General features: G+C 43.3%; 1 protein-coding gene across 7 annotated transcripts in view; it reads right to left on the bottom strand.

The window, feature by feature from the left end:
* Positions 1–16,752, bottom strand: part of LOC138819667 (synphilin-1-like) — a 132,098-nt gene that overhangs the window by 57,499 nt on the left and 57,847 nt on the right. For 6 of the 7 annotated variants that reach the window (XM_070011158.1, XM_070011159.1, XM_070011160.1 and 3 more), the window contains exon 2: positions 5,005–5,107. In XM_070011158.1, the coding sequence (XP_069867259.1) occupies positions 5,005–5,061 (57 nt within the window). In that variant the 5' untranslated portion in view covers positions 5,062–5,107. Of the gene's footprint in view, positions 1–5,004; positions 5,108–5,628; positions 5,681–16,752 lie in introns of those variants that run through there. The other variant, XM_070011161.1, reaches the window with a different exon arrangement.

Here is a 16,752-nt window from a genome sequence, read left to right as displayed (position 1 = left end):
TTCTCCATCCCACCATGGGCTTTCCTGCTCTTGTTAAAGCCCTGCCCTGCTCCGCCTTTCCCCTCCGGAGCTCTGCCTTCTCCCGCAGAGCTCCAAGCTCCACCGCTTTCCTGTGGGTCTTTTATAGGCAGGAGAAAGGGCTTAGCCAGAAAAAGCCGGTGGACAGTTTCCAATCCTTCCAATCCTAGGTGCTAACACTGACTAGTTCTTTCTCAAATTCCTTAAATCCTGCTCCCCCTCCCAGCTCCCTGGGCCTCGCTGCTTTTTCTCTCAAAAGTTCTTTCCAGTTTCTTTCCCACCACACAGAAGGCGCACTTGGCACAGGCCCTTCCTGGGACACTCTTCCCTTCCACATCTACGGGCTCGCAGATGACTCGCTTGGTTGGCACCCGTGGCCCTCCCCAGAACAGACACGGGCGGACCACACTTTAAATTATCTCTTCTACTGTGCTTGAGTTAAATTACTTTTCACCAACTGGGAGGAACTGACGAACATAATCAGAATCAACCCTATGCCCCAAACCATCAAACCGCATTTGATTTCTGTTCTGGTTTCTTGTCTTATCTTCCAGGATGATTTAAAAAATAAAATTCTTTCTTATGACATATTGTTTACGGTTAATATCTGAGAGAACGTGGTCACAGTTTTTTGATGATTTTAAGAGCTCCCTGGAAAGTGACTGCATTGTAATACCGATGCAATTAATGTCATGTCCGGGGCTATAAGTAAAGATGACTATTACCATTGCAGAAGAGAAAGTTGAGGTGTAGTATAATTAAGAGTTTTAAGTTCATTTTAGTTGACTTTACTTGTTTTTATTTGAAAAACTGACCAGCTTATTGTTATAATATTGGGATTTAACTCTTTCTTTTCTCTATCTGGTTTTACTATATTTCTTTCTAATGAGCCAGAGCCTTACTGCCAAGAAGCAAATTACACTTCCATGCCAGCTGGGGCTGGTGGGAGGTGAGGTGGTCAGAGCGTTCTTTACTCAAGCTCTGAGCCTGGCCCTTACCTATCTGTAACCTTATGAGAGTTGTGCTTCCCTCTAAGCCCCGATTTTCTCTTCTGTAAAGTGGAGTGAACATAGAACCCTTCTGTCAGAGTGGAGGTGAGACAGGATAACCGAGTTCAGTTCAGCGTGTGACATGACCAGCACTTCACGGATGGCAGCTGGGAGCCAAGTTGTCCCATGGACCTGCAGCTCCACCTCCGCTTTGTTCACTCAGTCCTGTGCATGATACTATTCAAGAGCAGCAAAGTGACCTGTCAGGGGTTTTTGTGTGTTGTTGTTTTTTTTTTTTTTTTTGCCAGTACTGGGAACTGAACTCAGAAACTGAATGTTGTCGTTTAGCTTTTTCACTCAAGACTGGTGCTTTACCAGTTAAGCCACAGCTCTACCTTCAGCTTTTGGTTGGTTAACTGAAGATAAGAGCCTCACAGACTTTCCTGCCCACGTGGGCTTCAAACCATGATCCTCAGATCTCAGCCTCCTGAGCAGCTAGGATTATAGGTATGAGCCATCTGCACCCAGCAAAACTGGCCTTTCTTTTTTTTAATTTCTTTCTTCTTTCTTTCTTTCTCTCTTTCTTTCTTTCTTTCTTTCTTTCTTTCTTTCTTTCTTTCTTTCTTTCTTTCTTTCTTTCCTTCTTTCCTTCTTTCCTTCTTTCTTTCTTTCTTTCTTTTTGGTTGGTTGTGGGACTTGAACTCTGGACCTGGGCGCTGTCCCTCAGCTCTTCAGCTCAAGGCTAGCGCTCTACCACCTGAGCCACAGCACCACTTCCCAAACTGGCTTTTCTTAATAAAATGAATATATGATGGTTCCCAAGAATCCCAGAGGGTTTGGGGTTTTGCATTTTAGTGACAAGGTGATCTGGATTCCACAGGGAAAAATCTGTGAACCAACTTGCAGTGATAGAAAAGCCCTCGGCTGGGCCTTCGTGTTTCTGAGTTTCACCATCTTTCCCCTCCAGTCTTGTAGTAACTGCACAACACGTTGCTCTTTGGGATGGCAGCTTACAAGAATGTAGGGTTAAACTCTGCATTTTGCAAGGAATGCACATTATTTTCCAGCCTGGAAAACTTCACAATAACTTGGTTGCCTCTGGGTTTTTTTTGGAGGGGGGGGGCGGGGAGACAAAAGAAGTTCTATTTTTTTAAATACCAATATACAGCTTGTGCTTTCATTAAGACAAGAACCAGGCTGAGGATGGAAGGAAAAACTATGAAAGTAGGTAATAAGGTTACTAGGGTTTGAGAGTAAAAAGAGGGGTTTTAAACCCAGGTATGGGTTTTGTAAGCATCTTTTTCAAACGCAATGTGTTCTGTTCTCCCCACTCCTGCCACTGAACCAGGAAAAAAAAGAGACAAAAGTGCCAGCAGACAGGGAGGTCTACAGAAGCCTAAAAATAACAGCACATTGTTCATGGGAAACTGCATTTCCTTTTATACCAGTGAGTTCGCACCCTGAAAACCAGCTTATTTTTCAGTTTTAACATTTGAATAATCCCCAGTTTAGTCCTTAGAGCAGCTGTAACATTCATTGCTCCTAGGTTTTGTAAACAGGTTGAGAACACTCTTCCCCCTATTAATGAGGATATGGTCACTTATTCTGCATGAAATCATTAAGTAAAGCAGCAGAATCCTGGCATGTTTCAGATGTTAAACCTGGATCATACTGAATTAAGGTAAAACAATCCATATGCCTTAGATGTTGTCAAAGTAAACAAGGGCATTACAAAGATCCGAATTTAATGCTAGAGTAAACGCTAGACAATTCTTTACTGTGGCGGACTGTCTTGCCCATTGAAGGATGTTCTAGAAACATCTCTGGTGCCTCCAGTGAGCAGCCAGTAGCACCTTCCTAGTATGACAATTAAAAAATGCCTCTAAGTAGAAACCTTCCTGGAGGAGGGGTGGGGGACAGGCAAAATCACCCCTGATGGGAACTCTAGCGATGATCTACATTCATCTGGGAGGCGCGGTCAAGGATCGCAGCAATGCGTATTGTTCTGGAGGTGAGTGCTCCGACTGGCTGGCTGACCCTTGACTATTTATCTAAGGTGTCCTGCTTCAGCCTGCCCATCTGTCAAATGGGCAGATAATATCCAGCCTATAGCACATGCTCAACAGATGTTAACCATTATTATTGTTTTTATCAATTCTATGTGATTTAAAACCTGATCATGATGCAAGTTAAAAATCCAGACAACAGAAACCTATTTACAGTTTAAGTGCAGTTATAGTCTTACAGATGAACATCCTTACTTAGGCTTCAGAGAGGTCAAAATGTAGAAGCTCAGCTCTTGCATAATTCTGTACCTAATTTGCTAAATAGCTCCGGTTATTGCTTAACATATTTTTATCTCTCCAGTAGAGCTTCCTAATTCATCAAAATTATGGGCTGCTGCCAGCTGATCCTTTTGCAAATACAACTGCTCTGTTATACTAAAAAAAAATCTTGACATTATGCCTGGTCTTTTCCCTTGAGTTCTTTCTTCACCAATGGTCATATAAATATTATTATATTATCCATTGAAATGATAACAAAAGCTACCATTCTGAAGAGTAACTTACTGTGTGCCAAGCTAAGTGTTTCACATATGTTATTACTTCACTCAATCCTCCAAACAGTCTTAAAGACTAGGTGAGTATCTCAGAGAGGTACAGTTAATGCGCTTGCCCCAAATCATCCAGCCAGCGAAGATCAGAACAAGCAAAGAACCCAGGCAGTGCCTTCAAGGCTGTGTTTTCCAGACCCAACCTTGTCCTCAATCCTCGGAGACCCCCTACTCCCCTCACAACCCAAGTTTCCCTTTCCACACCTTCCATCCCTTCCATGAACCCCACACTGCCACCCACTGCCTTGGCCTGTCTCCACTGAAACCAAAACAAGCGAGGGGCAGGGGCAGTGCTCTGAATCCTTTCACAAGTAAAGCAGAATGACGGAGAGACAGACAGACAGACCTCATGCAAAGCAAGAGCCTCACCTGACATTAGTCTGAAGGAGGACAAGGAAAAATTGTTGGGAAGATGAGAGGGTGAACTTACATGTGTCTAGTACAAAAAAAAAAAAGCTCATCCAAGATTATACAAAGCAGGAGATTCGTCCACACTATCTCAGTAATCTAACTTCAGGTTTAATATACATAGTTTATGTCCAGGTGAGGAGGAGAGGTACAAAACTGCTTCTAGAGTGATTCAGCTCATTGTTTGGGGGCCATTTTACAGTCCTGACACAAAAGCTGTAGGCCCTGAGAGACCAGGAGAGGATGAGGCCAGGAACTGTGAGCTTCCAGGAAGAAAAGTTACGTAGGTATTTAGTGAGAGGCCAGTGTTGCTAGAGTGCTAGATACCAGCAGAACTGTTGCTGGGGCAACAGGATCAATCACATGAAGCTCTAAGCAAGGAACACAGAGAAATGCACTCTGAGAGGGCTGTAAGTGAACCCGGACATAGCAGCTCTGAGCCTTACGGGAGCTCAGAGACCACTCGGCCCGGAATTGCAGAATTAGACAAGACTTCAGAGGTCAGCCAGTCAGCGGGGATCAATGCATCATTCTTCCGCAATATGCCAGCCAAAGTGATTGGATAAGTTCCCTTTAGTTGTTATTGATGAATAAAAATGCCAAGTTGGCTTCAGTCTGTTCTTTTAAATGGAGAGACTACTGGTTACTGTAGAGCAGCAACCGTATTAAAAAAAAAATAGGGGTGATTGTGTGCATACATCAGATCTAGGCCAGAATCAGTCATTCTGGCACCCTGGAACTATTAGGAATGGGAGACTCAGCATGGCCTTGTTCTCCCCAGGTCACAGACAATCAAGCGGCATTCAGTTCTTGGCTCAGAGACCCACAAACCACCCTGTGAAGCACAGCATCACTCTCAGTTTGAAGTCATAAATGTAGTTTGAAGGGTTTGGATATACAGTACAAAAGCAAAACCAGCACAAGGACAAAGGCAGAAGCGCTCCCAAAACATTGCTCGTAATCAGTAATACTTACAGATATGTCATCACTGAAGTCAATTTCATCCAAATCAAGGTATTCAGGGGCTTCCATTATTCTTCTTTGCACATTTTGGGTAAGATTAAATGCTTATAATTTCCTAGACAAGACAGAAGAAGAAAAGAAAGGCAAAAAGGTTAACTGTTTAAAATTAGAAATATTCCCTGTACACAGACAAACAAAACAGAAAATGATGGTGGTGTTGCATGGGAGAACATTTCCTCTCTCCAAAGCCCCTAGCCGGGGGCTTCCAGAAGCACAGCTCTGCCCCCGTAATTCTCTGCTTTACTTGATCTGTGTCTCTGCTTGTCTTTGCCATAGTAGAAACTTGGGTAAGAATTTCCCCTCATGACAAATACTGCAGCCCATACACGGCTTTCATCACACTTTGGGTAAAAGTTTAGGCTTCAGAGAATGGGAGACAGCCGAGAAATCATAGGACACTGTGGGCATATCCTTGGGTTTTGTGCATACTAGATCTCCATAGTACCCTGCAGGTAGGTACAAAACATATCAACGAATCAAGGTAACAGCTTGGGAGAAAGAGAGGAGAGGTGGAGAGGTGGGTCTAAGTCCATATTTAAATATTTGAACCATAGTACTTTAATCACTCACACATACTGTGTGTGTGCACGCGCGTGCTTGCTTGCTTGTTCTGGAACTAGATTTCGGGACTTGGAGCTGTCCCTTAGCTCTTCTGCTCGTCACTGATGGGCCATAGCTCCACTTCCAGCTTTTTGGTAGTGAACCGGAGATACAAGTCCCGTGGACTTTTCTGCCCAGGCTGGCAGATCTCAGCCTCCTGAGAAGCTTGGATTACAGGTGTGAGCCACCAGAGCTGAGCACAATCACCTCTGTCATCGGTGCTATGTGACTGGTCCACAGATCCTCAGTTAGCACTTGCCTCAAGACTCCCTGTGGTAATCCCTTAAGCACATTCTGGTGATAAATGCCTCCTCCTCCTTCATCTCCATCACTTTATGCCCGTGGGCAGGCCAGCCTCACCGACAGAGCTAAGAACAGGGCTATCTTTCTCCAGGCAGCACCTTGGGGTGTAATTATCCTCTGGCTCCACTTAGGGGAAGGACAGCCCATTTCCTGCAACAAGTCTTTCTTATTATAAAAACTGTCTTATGCAACCTGCCTGAGTTTCTGAAGCTGACTTTGCCCTACTTTGGTTCTGTAACCTTGCTGAACAGAGAAGAGACATCACTGGAAGATGAAATGACATTCAGACTGATGGAAACAGGCTTCCTGATGTAAGAGCGAGAGCGGTGAGGGACGCTCTCAGGCTAAACGCATTGCTTTTCTATCTTGAGCTGTGCCTCATTTTAAGCCACAAAATGGCAGAATGTTGATGAACAGAAAAACGTATCATCCTGGAATCTATCACCTAATTTCATTTGTTATCCTTCCTCTCCTTCCCCTCACAGAGGTACATATTACTTTTACAGTCTTAGAAAGTCCATCCAAGAAACCATGACGTTGTCTCTCCAAGCTCAAATTACATTTGTCATTTGTGATATATCAATAAAGCTCTTCTGAAATCATGTTAAGTTTTCCTTTATTTCTGTTTACTGCAGAAGTGATGTACAGAAGGATTACAGTTACATAGGTCAGGTAATGAGTACATTTCTTTGTGAACAGTGCTACTTCTTCCCTGATTTTCTACCAACTTTTGCCTACCAAACCCCTCCCCCGAAGTTATAGTCTTTGTTTCTAACATAGTGTCTAGTGAGTATCACTGCTGAATTAATTCACAGTAAGTTTTAAAAGAGGAAAATCGCTGGGCACTGGTGGCTCACGCTTGTAATCCTAGTTACTCAGGAGGCTGAGATCTAAGGATCGTGGTTCAAAGCCAGCCCAATCCATGAGACTCTTATCTCCAATTAACCACCAGAAAACCAGAATTGGCACTGTGACTTAAGTAGATGAGCAGCAGCCTTGAGCTGAAGAGCTCAGGAACAGCACCCAGGCCCAGAGTTCAAGCCCCATGACTGACAAAGAAGAAGAAGAAGAAGAGGAAGAAGGAGGAGGAGGAGGAGGAAGAAAATCATTTTATATGTGCAAAAACTTTTTTCTTAATGCCACTCCTGGAGCTTTAAGTCAAAGCCTTGTCTTGTCACTCAAGGCTGGTGCTCTGTCACTTAAGCCACTTCAGCTTTTCCAGCATTTTCCTAGTTCTTTGGAGATAAGGTTCTCTTATTTGCTTTCACAGCCTAGTTTTGAGCTTCAATCCTCAGATGTTTGTCGCCTGAGGAGCTAGATTACAGGTATGATGCACTGTAATCCTCCTCAGGAGGCTAAGATCTGAGGATTGCAGTTTGAGGTCAGCCCTGGCAGGAAAGTCCATGAGACTCTCGTATCTTATCTGTAATTCACCACCAAAAAGTTGAAAGTGGAGCTGTGGCCCAAGTGGTAGAGTGCTAGCCTTAAGTGCAAAAGCCCAGGAACAGTGCTCTGAGTTCAAGTCCCAGGACCACACAAGTGCACGTGTATGTACATGCACACACACACACACACACACACACACACACACACACACACACACACACACACAGAGTTACTTTCTCTCTAAACCTCACATACATATTCATTCTTGTAAACTATTCAACAGAACTTTATCTCAGTCTGATGGATTCAGAGACAATACATATTGTTTGGATTCTAGTTCTTCAATTAACAGATTGACTTCCAACCCAACTTCTTTTCACCGAACCCATCTCCTGTGGTGAGCTGATCTACAGACTATCTCCTGGGCTTGGTTAACAGCCCAAAATGATGCAGGGTGTTGGGAGGGTTGCAGACCCAGACAAAGAGCACAGAAGTAGCATCCTAATCCTTTCTTGGATAGGCTCTTTGCCTACTATAATTATAATTATGCAACAATGATATGTGCCTGTGGGAAAGAGAAAACAGACAATTAAATTAAGTAGATTGTTCTCTGTTTTTGTAAGTTTATTCTTTTGGAGCTGAAAGAAAGCAAAAGCAAAAAAGGAGTAAGTAGCCAGGCACCTGTGGCTCACGCCTGCCATCCTAGCTACTCAGGAGGCTGAGATCTGAGGATCACAGTTCAAAGCCAGCCTGGGCAGGAAAGTCTGTGAGACTGTTATCTCCAGTAAACCACTAGAAAACCAGAAGTGGCGCTGTGGCTCAAGCAGTAGAGCGCCCACCTTGAGCTGAAGAGCATAGGGACAGTGCCCAGGCCCAGAGTTCAACTCCCACAACCCACAAAAAAAAAAAAAAGAGTAAGTGATGCATTCAGAATCACAAGGAACATGGAATTTTAAGGCAGACGACATCCACAAAACCTAGGCTGGAGTTGGGGAATAAGTGAATCTTGAAATATATACGAAGACCAAGTGTAGGTGAATGTTTCCTAACTATCAAATCAATCATCGAATCCCTATTTGAGATGCTCTGAAAATAGAGAGGGCAATATTCACTGCAGTGAAGCCATGCTTAACAGAACCTAGCCAGAGGGGTATTAGATCAAGACAACAAAGTAGAAAGCCTTTGTATTACTCCTTGGGGTCAATGAGAACGACGTCAGCCACTGCTCATGTCTGCATCGGTCAGATGAACCAGTCTCAAACTAAGGTCTTCTGGCATCTGGAACTTTCCATTACTCCCTTGTAGGCTTTGGTAGACAGCCATCTGCTTTAAGGTGGTTTTATTTTCCCGTCTCTAGCATGGCTCTTGTGTCTGGCTTCAATGCCTCTCCCTTTCAAGGTGTCATTTTCACGGTGTTTACATTGTCGCCGAGTAAAGAAGTCCCCACGGTTCACCAGCTCTGGCTACATTTCCAGCTGGTGCTTTACAACGAGGAGCCAATCCTCAGTCGTCTCTGTGGTCATTACTACGCCTCCCCTTCGCATCTGCCCTTCCGCTGGGCACCTGGCCCGGCGGGGCCTCCCCTCCCAGCAGCGAGGGTGACAGGCGGAGGAGGAGGTCGGGGTAGGGCAGCTGCTGCAGAGCATCCACAGCAGGAGGAAGCCAGACTGAACTTTGGTCATTTTTCTCTTGTTGCTCTTCTGTAACCGCCCATCAATCTGCAGTGGAAACCAAGGAATCCCCTCCTTCAGTGGATGACACCTGCGTTCTACCCAAGTCCAGCTATGCCAGGCACACACTGGAGATCCACGGGCTGAGTCTGGCCCACAGATGTGATTACTTTGGCCTTAGTCGTAGTTTCAAAGTCAAATCAGTTGCCAACGTGTAGACACAGAAGTCTCAATCTCTGGCTTTGCTTGAAGAAATATCCGTCGTTCTGGCAATGTCTTCATCCGACAGCAGATGGGTAGGGCTGTGTGGCAGCCGTTCCTACCTGTCCAGTAAGCATCTGCCCCTGTGCTAGGGACCCCAGTCCTACTGCTGAGCCGGGGCACTGAGCAGTTGACTCTTGGAAGGCATTCAGTGTGAAACAATCAGTACTACCTCTACATGGATAACATCAGTCCTACCCGTGTTTAATCGGTGTCCCCTGCTCAAAACATGGATTTCGTTTGTCTTCAGAGATCGAATGTATCTCAAGTTCATTTTCCATTCTCATAACACAAGAACAACAAAATAAAAACTTCTTACAAATGTCACAATTTTGTGCGTCTAGGTTATCTTCATTTTTTTAAAATCTCTTAGGACTAGAAGAAAAAAAAGCCTTTATAAACACAATGAAATATTATGAGGTGAGGATTACGTCCCCTTTGCTTTACAGGGGGGGGGGGGGATGGTCTTGCTCTGCTGTGACATGGTACCACTGCCCTGCTGTGTGGAGGGAGGAAGTCAGAGCCTGGGAACAAGCCCCAAAGCCCCCCACTTGAGAGGAAAGGGCCTCCCCATCTCAGGCCAAGAGTGGGTCAATCCCATTCCAGCTCCCAGAACGGGATGCGTCAGCCTACAGTCCAGAAAGTGGGATTTCAGGGCTCAAGACCTGATCATGTGGATGTTGATCCCATCCCCGGCCCTCGGCCTCACCGCTAAAGGCTGTGTCCAGGTTCTGGGAGCTGTCCTGAGGCTTTCGTCTGCACTGCAACTCTTCTTTGTCAAAGTCTTCTCATGACCTGCCCATTGTAGGCGACTGACTGAAATCGTGTGATTTCAAGCTTATCTGGGCTTTTACTCTTTTTCTCCCCTGCACTGGCTCGTTTAATGTGTCATTCGGTTAAGTGATAGGTCTGTTATGTGTTACAATTTCTTTTTGAAGTGAAGAAAGAAGATTCAAGTTGAGCAAGAGGTAAAAGACAGGAGAAAGGTAAAGGAAGCCTGTTTTACTAGTCTAACTCTCCTGACTTGGGTAGGAAGAATGATAGGGAGAGAAAGACGAATATTAGCATGTGGAACACAAGCCAGGCGTCTGGCACCTGTGTGCTAGGCGCAGGTGTGATGTTCCTTTGGATAGCCCAAGGCTCTGGAAGAAAGCTTATCCCAGCTTCACACTGATGCTTGGCTTGAAAAGATTAAAATGAAGGCGAAAGCAACAGACCCGGAGTCTGCCAAGTGCACAAGTCCTCTCTCGAGAGGGGTAATGCTGTACACCTGCTAATGCTGTACACCTCTGCACGAATGTCTTCACATATGGATCCTGGCTTCCTTCAAGGGAAAACTCAATTGAGAAACAGCTCAAAGTAAATCAGGGTCAAACAGGTTAACAAAAAGTACCATGTTTTTGTCAGGTGCTGGTGGCTTAACACAAAAGGCTAAGACCTGAGGATCATTGATCGAAGCCAGGCCAGGCAGACAAATCAAGAGACTCTTGTTTCCAATAACCCAGCCAAAAGCTAGAGTGGAGGTTTGGCTCACATGGTAGAGCACCAGTCTTGAGCAAAGAAGCCAAGCAAAAGCACAAAGCCCTGAGTTCAAGCCCCAGGACAGGCACAGTTTTTTTTTTTTTCGAGGATTATAGTCTGAAAAATAGCTTCACCCTTCTATGATGATTTGTAAGTGCTATTTAAATTTGTCTTTGGGTTGTAACTTGAAAACAGACTGTGAAAAAAATCATTCCAAATAAAGACTTCAAAAAATCTGGCAAGATCACTGGAAAATGCCTGGGGTAGCCAACAGAATCTCTTTCGGCAGCTACCCTCCCTTTAATGTACACATTCTAGCGTGCTGGGGTCATAAAAGGCTCATTGATTTGTGTCTATAGTCACATACCACATTCGTTGCTCTGCTGAAATTCTCTTAAAACGTATTGCCTCACTCTGTTTTTACAAGGAGTCAGTATGGGCTGATTCTAAAAGCTAACGTTACACACACTTCTCTTTTCCTGCCAAAGTCACTCTTCTTGCATTTACCAGTATTCTATGAAGCCCAATAATTAAAAATAAGCTGAGCCTGTCAAAATGCATGAGCAGAGTAAGTCTGGTGATGAGGTAACTTCAACTGATTTGCATCCCAACTTACTGCTGTCGTCTTTAATTCACCAACACTTGGTGGGGTAACCCCAGTCACTTCCCACACCTTCTGCCTCCACACACCAGCGCCACATTTACACTGCGACACATGTTCAGTCTGAAAGGGATGCTGGGTTTGCTTCAACCTAAGAACTCAAAAGAAATTACGAACCAAGAATTGGAAGGCTGGGGTGGAAATGTCGTCCCTGGTAGCTTGGTTGGCAAGGAAGCAACTCATTCCAAATGTTGGATTCCGTTCCTTTGGCTGTTTGACTCAACAGTGGCCAGAAGACGGCAGCTGCTAAATGCCTAGCCTTGAAGCAGAAAAACGAGAGGGGCCAGAAATTTCTACACGAGAAAGGCAACTGGAGGAAAGCCAGGGAGTGTGCATAAGGGAAGAAGATGGAGACAGCCCAGCTCCGTGGAGCTTTTCCACTTCCTGACTCACAGAACAGGCTGGAGGGGCGTGCCGAATAAAACCTTCATGTGCTTCCAAGGTGACCAGCTAGAAGCCAAGCTAAGACTTCAATACACAGGACCCCACACACCCAGTGTAGGCCGTGGAGATGTGGCCCGTGGGCCTGGTGAAGGAGAGCTGAAGGAGGCACGTGTGAGTGGCAAGCGGGTCACAGAGCAGGAAGCCAGGTTCCAGGAGCACTCGCAGCATGCTCAAAGCCCTGGAGGGGAAAATCTGGAGGATTTCACACACACGCATGCACGCACGCATACATGCACGCACACACACACACACACACACACACACACACACACACACACGCACGCATGCACACGACTGATTCAGCATCTACTGCTGTATTTTGAAGGGTAAGGGCTAGGATGAATGACAGAGCAGGGTGATCAAGAGAGCATTTCCAAGCCAGGCACCAGTGGCCCCCACCTGTAATCCTAGTTACTCAACAGACTGAGATCTGAGGATCACGGCTCAAAGCCAGCAAAGTCCATGAGACTCTTATCTACAATTAGCCACCAAAAATCAGAATGTTGAGCTGTGGCTCAAGTGGTAGAGGGCTAGCCTTGAGCACAAAACTCAGGGACAGTGCCCAAGCCTTCAGTTCAAGCCCCAGGACTGGCACCCCAAAACCACAAAAAAAGACAGATTATTTCTGAAGCCAGAGTGTAACCAGAGCACATTTGTTTATCATAACAAGTTTTCTAGGATGTTTGGGAAAAATACAAGTGAATATTTTATCTAAAACAGGAGACTTCAATGAAATATGATAAGCCTGTTTGCAGCTCAGGAGAAGGGATACGTTTCTTCCTGGCAGTAGATAAAAAGATCAGAAAAATCTGAAGAAATCACAGTATGTGGGACTTGGGGCTTTAATATACACTTACACACTCATTTGGACTCACAAAGACCCTAGGAGACAAATCTCTTCATACACTCCATGATGCAGCTACAGAAACCAAAGCTTTGCCTGGTAGACATATCACCAGAACTTTTTACTTTAATTTCAGTATCTTTTTTTTTTTCTCAAAGCGGACACTCTACCAATTGAACTACATCTCCATTTCTAGCTTTTACTGATAAATTGGAGACAAGAGTCTCTGCCCAGTCTGCCTTTTAACTTTGATTCACAGATCTCAGCCTGCAGAGAAGCTAGAATTACAGACGAGAACCACAGACCTGTAGCTAGTATCTTTATTTCAGTTGGTCAAAACGGCATTGGCAAAGTAATTGTGTATCTGTATTAATGTTTTCTTTTTTCAAATCGTCTTTGATATATTTAATCTGATTTTATTAGAACTTTGTGAGGGGGACAGAAGGTATGCATCACTCATGGTAGTGCATGTATGTCCATACTACTTAATACAGTAATACTGTGGTCAAGATTGTTTACTAATAAGTGGCAACTAAGCCACTACACACAAATCATTTCCTGCTAATAGTGTACAGCTGTTCTGTTTCACCTCAGACTGCTCCAAAGTATGAAATTGTCTTTAACCCATTTACATCAGAGATCCATGGATAGTATCATCTCTGAGTTTATTGCTTTGGGTATTCACATAGCAAAACTCCAGACAAATTATTCTTCCCAGCAAGAAATGTAGACATGATCACCATCATTAAAGGAAAATGTATTGATGTTCATGTTCCCAACTACCTGATCCATACATTTTTTTGGATCAATCCTTGAAAAGTATACTCTATAGTCAGTTGGCATAATAGCTCATCTTCAAGAATAAATTGGACTATGATCAGTTTTTCTTATGTCTTATTTAAAAGGCAGTGAACAAAGCACTATAGTAGGACCCTACTATATAGTAGGACCCTGCTAGGAACAGGTCCCTCTTAAGGGCTGTTCCTTAGTTTTGAGCCCCAATTTTTAGTTTTAAATCTTTCTAAAGGATCTGGGGGTCATTTCATGCATTCAGACATCAGAATGAACTTACGTTACATTAGAACTTTACAGCTTGGAAAAAATCGTAGAATTCAGACCTAGGGTGGTTGTTGTTTTTTTTTAATACTTTTAATCTGTCTTTGTGTCTATGTGTGATTTAAGAGATGAGTTTAACAGTTAAATGTTTTTGAAAGAAAGAATCCATGCTCACAGCAGCTGTCCAAGAGAAGATAAAAAATGTAAAGTCAGAAAAAACACACAGAAACAAACACACACAATATAAAACAAACTTCGACTGTGTTTAGTTCTGGGTGCCATTTCTTAGGAAGGACACCTGGACTGTACTAAGACAGAGTAAGGAAGCCAAGATATCCAACAGCTGGGAACTCTTGTCTTTTGTAGCACTGCTAAGGAAATATCTAACTTGAAGAAAGACCAACCTCTATTTTCTCTCAAGAATCTCAAGACGCAGCACATCAGGATGAAACTTCAAGGACAGTTCTTGGAGAAACTTTCAGAGATGTCAGTCGCAGAAAATACTTCTTTATAATGCTATTCTAAATGGGCTTAATAGGATAGGATGCTTTCCAACTCCAAACAATCTCAGCAAGACATTATTCAGCCTGAAGCCTGGAGGTGCCCTCTGAGGAACACAAACACTGCACTGGGAAGGCGGGCTAGATGGCCAAGAAGTCCAGAGTTCTGCAAGGCCCTTACCTCAGGCCTGACTCCCTTTTCCTCCTCTCCAGAAACCTACCTGGGCCCATCTCTTTTGATGCTCCCTTAGCCTCATTCATCTGCTGTGTAGATTCCCATCAGAAACTTGAATGAGACACAGAGGTTAAGGAGAAGGGGAAAAAAAAGAGTTGAGCAACAATTCATGCAAGTCATTTTTAAAAGAGAACATTGTTCATTCAGTGAGCATATGTCCTATCAATTCCACAAGGACAAAACTATGAGCTAATGAGCTCCAAACAAAAGGAAAAAACCTGGAAAGGGAAAGGGAAACGCTTCTAGTACCGAGAGGCTGAACATGAACATCAGCCAACTCTGTGTCTTGCTCTGGCTTCTGAAAAGGAGCTAAGGGACACTCTGGGAATGGATCCTTGGTTACGTACAAGGAACCTATCCAAATACAAGTTCCAAATTTTTGGCTCACCTGAAGTGGTCAATGCTTTATTCCTGATTTTGAACAAGTTAGTTCATTTCTGGAGTAGATTTATTTGTTGGGTAATTGTTGTTGAGAATGTATGGAACACAGATGGCGATCCTGATTGCCATTTTTGAGAGAAGCAGACATTGCAGCAAGAGGCACAGAGCACACTGGACACAACATCTTGAGTCAGTTATCCTGGCTTTATTTTGATCATTTATGGGGAATAAACTTTGGACCAACCCTCCACTAGTGGTTCTCAAACTTCACTGTGCATGCGACTCACTCAGAAGGCTCATTAAAACAGATTTCTGGGCTCAACTTGGAGTTTCTGATTCAACAGGTCTCAGGTGGGATCCAAGATTCAGCATTTCTAAGAAGTTCCTGAGCGCCGATTCTTCTGGACCACTACCTAAGATCAATGGCTAGTCCCGCTCTGGTTACAGCTGCATCTAATGAAATGATGGCAACCTCTTCCCCACATCCTCTGAACCCAGATGTTAACTTCATTATACAGGATCCATGCCTACTGCCCTTCTGATTAAACTGCCTCCACGGACAGGGCTGAGCTTTTCCCATGAAGACCACCCGGAAATCTCAGAAGGCCTTAAGTCTGTTTTTGTTTTCCTCTTCTCCTTTCATTCCCTTTACTGTATAAGGGGCAGACGTTGGCTCACAAAACCCTACAGAATTTGAGATTAAGTTATTGTAAGTTTCCCTTTCTCTGCAGTACTTCATGGTAACAAGGATATTCTAAATCTTTTCTATAAATGAGATCCAGATTTATAATTTTTGATACAGCGTTTTGAAAGCAAGGATGTCAATTTCAAGAGAGCTATTCACTAGGTTTATGGTATAATCAATCCCGGGTTTATTACTGTAGAAGGACATTGAAAAGATACAAGAGTGTGATAAGAATTAGGCTAAAATTCAATGCATATATAAATGTATGCATAGATACTTAAAATAATTATTCACTATATCCAAAGCAGTCCGAAAGGTAATAGATTGTGAAAAATAACCTGGCTATGTGTTTTTCATTAGAATTATAATGTGCTTTTTTAAATTAAATTTAACCAGAAACCAAGTTATTGTAAGAATTTATAATTTTTAAAATAATTTGTGAATATACAATGTGATAGCCAAAACAAGTAATAAGTTCTCTATCAAATAAATGTACTTTTTATTTATTTATTACTTGATATACATGTAGGTGATTAGGCAATTTCAGTGGACTACGGGTCTGTAGTAACCAAATATCTGCACATCTATGCATACACACAGAGTACAATTTAGCAAGTGGAAATATTTTAATGCTCTTATCTAGTCCAAATTTGCTAAAGACACTGAGAGGAAAGCAGTTGAGCAAAATGTGCTTCCAACTTATCTGATGTGCTAGGATTAAAATGGCAAACACTGAACACGTCACACCTATTGAATGCACCTCTGATACCTGTGGACACGTATCAAGAAAAACAAATGATGAGAACACAAGACAGTTCAAGGCATCTTGAGGAATTTACCTAGGAAGCACTGTCCTCAGTTTCAACAATATGTTGGCTTTTTTCCCCAAGCAATACATTGAATAAATTGCTTAATATAGTGCTGTTGAGTTCCTATCCATACTATGCTTAGAATGTCTACATTAAAAAGCTTGGTATTATCCTAAATAACAAACACTGTGATAACTAATTTTTTTCAAGTTACAACAACTTAATATTTTCACGTCTTCTTCTCTAATCTCCCTGAGAAGTCTAGTTTGGAAAGAAGTCGATGACCTAGAAGTCCTTTCAGAAGCTACTGATGAGGGCTGGGTAGAGGTTAGCCCCACCCTAGG

The sequence above is a fragment of the Dipodomys merriami genome, unplaced genomic scaffold (genome assembly GCF_024711535.1).
Source record: "Dipodomys merriami isolate MVZ:Mamm:240054 unplaced genomic scaffold, mDipMer1.0.p SCAF_81, whole genome shotgun sequence".
Classification (NCBI taxonomy): Eukaryota; Metazoa; Chordata; class Mammalia; order Rodentia; family Heteromyidae; genus Dipodomys; species Dipodomys merriami.
This window is presented reverse-complemented; position numbering and strand designations above follow the sequence as displayed.